General features: G+C 39.9%; 1 protein-coding gene across 1 annotated transcript; it reads left to right on the top strand.

Moving 5' to 3' along the window:
* Positions 1-3049: 3049 nt before the first annotated feature.
* On the top strand, positions 3050-3997 carry LOC124247938 (olfactory receptor 1L8-like). The gene has a single exon (XM_046677855.1). It carries the CDS (start codon positions 3050-3052, stop codon positions 3995-3997), a length of 948 nt encoding a protein of 315 aa, XP_046533811.1.
* Positions 3998-5014: the final 1017 nt, after the last annotated feature.

The raw sequence follows: 5014 nt of genomic DNA, 5'->3' as shown, positions 1-5014 counted from the left end.
TTCCACAATCAAGAGAGTCCTCGCCACTTGAGTCAGGGCATCTCTACCTTCTGAGATACAGAGCTAGGACAGCATCATGCTCGGGACCAGATGTTAGGGAAGAAATCGTGGTTGAGGCCAGTAAAGGGAAATGTATTATCCCTTTAGGGCAGTGTTTCAGTTCCTCCCTTCTCCCCTGTTCTCTCCTTGTTAATCAGCCAAGAATTTCATGGAAGAAACATGAGAGAGCTGAGGTTTGGCTGAGAAGCAGACTTGGAGCTGATTAGGAGATGTGCACATCAGCTTCTAGAGAAATTGGAAAGCAAAAAAAAGCATCTGGATATGAAGGTGAGCTTCCATAAGCTGGCCACCTGCCTGGCTACTCCAACCCAGTTTAGTACTTGCTCCTTCCTCCCTTATAGTTTCAAATATTTCATGGATTAAGAAGCCATAGGGTGCAACTAAAATTTTCATCTGGCTTTTGGTTTTAAGTCCATCAAGTTTGACCTCTAGGCCACCTATGATGTATGTTTTAGTGGAAACAAAGCCCCATCAGTAGAAAGGAAGAAAAAAATCTATTTTATTCCCAGCCTCATTCACTCCCCTGGTGCTTTTAGAACTCTTTTTCCTGATTCTCAGATCTAAAACCTTTCTTTTTTCTAGTCATCAGCATGGGTGATCTTCATGTCTACAAACTAAAGCACCTCATTAATTAACTCAAATCACTAATTTTTTGTATTCTGCATCCCTAGGCAACTCTTTCACAAATGACTCAATTTTGAATATTGATCTGTGATTGGCACGGTATCTCACTTGCTGTTCATAAAACATCAAGAATTGGCTTGTGAGCAGGTGATGGAGGACACATGAAACCCCCATCTTTTGTCTTAAGTCCAGGGCACTCTCTGTTGCACAGTGACAACTCCACACACCAGATACACCCCAGCCATGCATGGTCAATTTTTTTCCACCTGATTTTGGTCAGTTAACATGGGTATTCAAAATTTCTAATTCTACCATCTGTACAATTCAGAAAGCTATGCAACTTCTCTTGTAATTACAAGGATAGATTCTGAACATAGGGGAAGAAAGCTTGTCATTAAAGGGGATAGAAGGGTAGTTCATTTAGGAAATCATCACAGTGAGGAAGACATTGCCTGTACATGATTGTGATAGACAATGCATATACTGAAACATGAAGTGAAGCATAAGAGTTGAGAGCATGCGCTTCAGAGTCAGTCAACTTGGGGTTTAACTCCTGATTGCTATTCACTTCCTCAGTGACCTTGAGCAAACCACTTACCCCTCTTAACCTCAGTCTCCTAATAACAACACATGTCTCGTAATCCCTTACCATAAGATTTAAAGAAGTGGTTAGCACAGGCTTGACATGTAATAAATTTTCAATAAATACTGGTGATTATTATTAACTTCAATTATTGATATCCTCAAATCATTCAACGCAGAAACAAATATTCTTTCCATAAAATCTTGCAAAATCCTGACATTTGTCTGAGAATTTGGCAGTGAGAGCTATGATACGTGAAGCACGTGAATTAATTGATTTTGAGAACATCCGTGAACAGCGCATAAGGGAAGACGACACTGGGATTGTTGAGGATCAACAGCTTCCACTGAGTGTTTACATTGTGCTTGTCTCTCTTCTAAGCATTTTAAGTGCATTATCTCACTAGATCCTCATGAGAATGCAGCTATTTTTGTCTAATATTACACATGAGGAAACTGAGGTTTAAAGATGTTTAGTAACCTACAACTAAAATGTAAGCATTTAATTGTTAAATGAATTAATATATACATTAATATAAATGTAAGGTTTTAAAAAATGTTTGAAAATTCCAATGTAAAAGGCCCATTCAAATTGTGTGAGCGAATACGCTGCCTCTAAAGAAATTATTGTAAACACTTCGATGATATGAGTATGATCATTGTAGAGATTTTTATGGTAACCAAGAATACAGACACAATCAACATCTCAAAATGTTTGAAAATCTTTGTGTAATATGTCCATTCATAAGGTATGGATGAATATGCTGTCTAAAAAATTGGTTTAAAACACTTTGCTGATCCAAGATCTCTATTGCAGTGTTTTTTGTAGTAGCAAGAAATGGAAGCCACTTTGATTTCATCACTAAGTAACTAAATATGACTGAAAAAAACAGATTTCTATATATTTTAAAATTTAACATGTTTCTCATCGATATTTTTGGATACAACTATGAGAGCTGAATTTTAAAAGAAGGAATTGAAAAATCAACAATGCATACCCATCTTCTACAAACAGGATGTAGGATAGGGGATTAAAGAAAGGAAAATCAATTTACAAAAAAGAGGTGACTTGCACAGACTGACTATAGCATGCCATGAGTTAAGGAGGATGAATCTCTTATCATGTTCCCAGAGGAGAAAAAAAATATTTTATTAAACTGGGTTCAGCACTCCTCTTAGATTTGCTCTGTTGGTTATTTTGGCCAACTCTTATCATTTTCCAAGATAATGCAAAGATCAACATTAGAGTGGCACAACTGAATTTTCTTTGATGGGGGTGTGTGTCCTGTGACCACCCTGTATGAAATACCTCCACCCCTGTTCCCTATCCATCTCCACCCCTTATATATTACTTTATTTTGTTCACAAAATTTATCCCTACCTGATATTATATTATGCATTTTGTTTCTTGACAATCTGTCTCCCCAACTAGAACATGAGCTTCATAAATGCACATTTTTATTGCTGTGTCCCCCACAGGTGAACAGAGTTTTTACAGAATAGGAACTAATGAACTTGAATCAGAGAGGTCCACCACTGATGATTTCTAAAGGAAAACTCTTATTCTATGCCTCCAGCTTTCAATATCAGGTCCTGGTGATGCCCATGGATTTGGGAAGGGAGGACCACATCAAGGACCGTGAGGTCGACAAGCTGTCTTGGCACAACAGCTAATTAGGAGCAAATAGACAAAGCAAAGACTTGCTGGGTTCTCATGATTTGGGTTAAGGAACAGAAGAATGTTAAATAATGAAACTTCTTGTATATAACTAGACCCAAGTCAATGGAAAGAGGTAATCAAACCAAACTCAGTATCTCTGAGTTCATCCTCCTGGGACTCTCCTCCCGGCCTGAGGACCAGAAGCCACTCTTTATCCTCTTCCTTGTCATATACATGGTCACCATAACAGGGAACCTACTCATTATCCTGGCCATCTGCTCTGACCCCCAGCTCCACACCCCCATGTATTTCTTCTTGAGTTGCCTGTCTTTCACTGACATTTGCTTCACGACAACCGTTGTCCCCAGGATGCTAGTGAACTTCCTGTCAAAGAAGACCATCTCCTATGCTGGGTGTCTGACACAGATGTATTTTATTTATGCTTTGGGAAACTCTGACAGCTTCCTTCTGGCAGTCATGGCCTTTGACCGCTATGTGGCTATCTGCAATCCCTTCCACTATGTCACCACCATGAGCTACCACCGCTGTGTCTTGCTGGTGGCCTTCTCTTGCTCATTTCCTCACTTCCACTCACTCCTACACACACTTTTGCTGAATCATCTCACCTTCTGTGACTCCAATGTTATCCATCACTTTCTCTGTGACCTCAGTCCTCTGATGAAATTATCCTGCTCCTCCACATTTGTCAATGAAATTGTGATCATGATAGAAGGATCTGTTGTTTTGGTGACTCCCTTTCTATTCATTGCTTTCTCTTATGTACTAATCCTCATTGCGGTTCTCAAAATTCCCTCAGCTGCTGGGAAACGTAAAGCCTTCTCCACCTGTGGTTCTCACCTCACTGTGGTAACCCTCTTTTATGGAAGTATCTTCTATGTCTATTTACAGCCCCTGTCCACCTATTCTTTCAAGGACCACATAGCAACAATTGTCTACACAGTTTTGTCCTCCATGCTAAACCCTTTTATCTATAGCCTGAGAAATAAGGACCTGAAACAGGGCCTGAGAAAGCTTATGGGGAAGAGGAAATCCCAGGCCACACCCTCTTGAAAAATCCACAAGTGGAATCTGCTCCACTTGATTCTTTTTTTTTTTTTTTGAGGACCATTAGCTCTGAGCTAACATCTGCTGTCAATCCTCCTCTTTTTTGCTGAGGAAGACTCTCCCTGAACTAACATTCGTGCCCATCTTCCTCTACTTTATATGTGGGATGCCTACCACAGCATGGATCTCCAAGCAGTGCCGTGTCTGCACCCGGGATCCGAATCAGCAAACCCTGGGCCAACGAAGTAGAACGTGCGAACTTAACTGCTGCGCCACCAGCCAGCACCTCCACTTGATTCTTGTTTCTTCTGGTTCATGGTAAATAATCAAGCTGTTGGGGGGTTAGCTTTTTTTTTTCTTTGGTGAAGAAGATTGGCCCCGGGCTAACATCTGTTGCCAGTCTTCCTATTTTTGTTTGAGCAAGATTGTCACCAGGCTAACATCTGTGGCAATCCTCCTCTATTTTGCATGTGGGATGCCACTACAGCATGGGCTTGATGAGCGATGTGTAGGCTTGCACCTGGGATCTGAACCTGCAAGCTCTGAGCTGCTGAAGCAGAGTTTACAAACATAATCACTACATCACTGGCCCAGCCCCAATGTTAGCATTTTTAAACCATGTGAGACAAAGCTATTGTGGGTACTTACGTCCATTATGATGGTGCACCTGTTGGCACTGTCTCTGCTTAAATCATAACACTCTTCTTAAGTATTCCTCATCTTTCTTATGAAGATTCATCAGTTTCTCAACTCCCAAATACTTATTTAAATGAATCCTTTTTCCCGCAAATATTTTCTGAACAAATTTCTCTTTTTTATTAAGACATCTTCCCAAATCCTTCACATTTCAGTGTATTGCTGAAAACAATCACTTCATTTATAACTGTTGAATGTCTCTGCAATCATTTGAAGGAGGAAACAGTGGAGGGAGAGAGGGAAGAGGAGGCTTATATTTTAACTAATTTTCTCATTTTGAGGATTTTTATAATTCCTTATTTTTCTCTTTCAAAAACACATTTTCTT

Source organism: Equus quagga, chromosome 1, assembly GCF_021613505.1.
Source record: "Equus quagga isolate Etosha38 chromosome 1, UCLA_HA_Equagga_1.0, whole genome shotgun sequence".
NCBI lineage: Eukaryota > Metazoa > Chordata > Mammalia > Perissodactyla > Equidae > Equus > Equus quagga.
This window is presented reverse-complemented; position numbering and strand designations above follow the sequence as displayed.

Coding starts and splice junctions, on each gene's coding strand:
- LOC124247938 (XM_046677855.1), top strand. CDS start 3,050: ATGGAAAGAGGTAATCAAACCAAACTCAGTATCTCTGAGTTCATCCTC.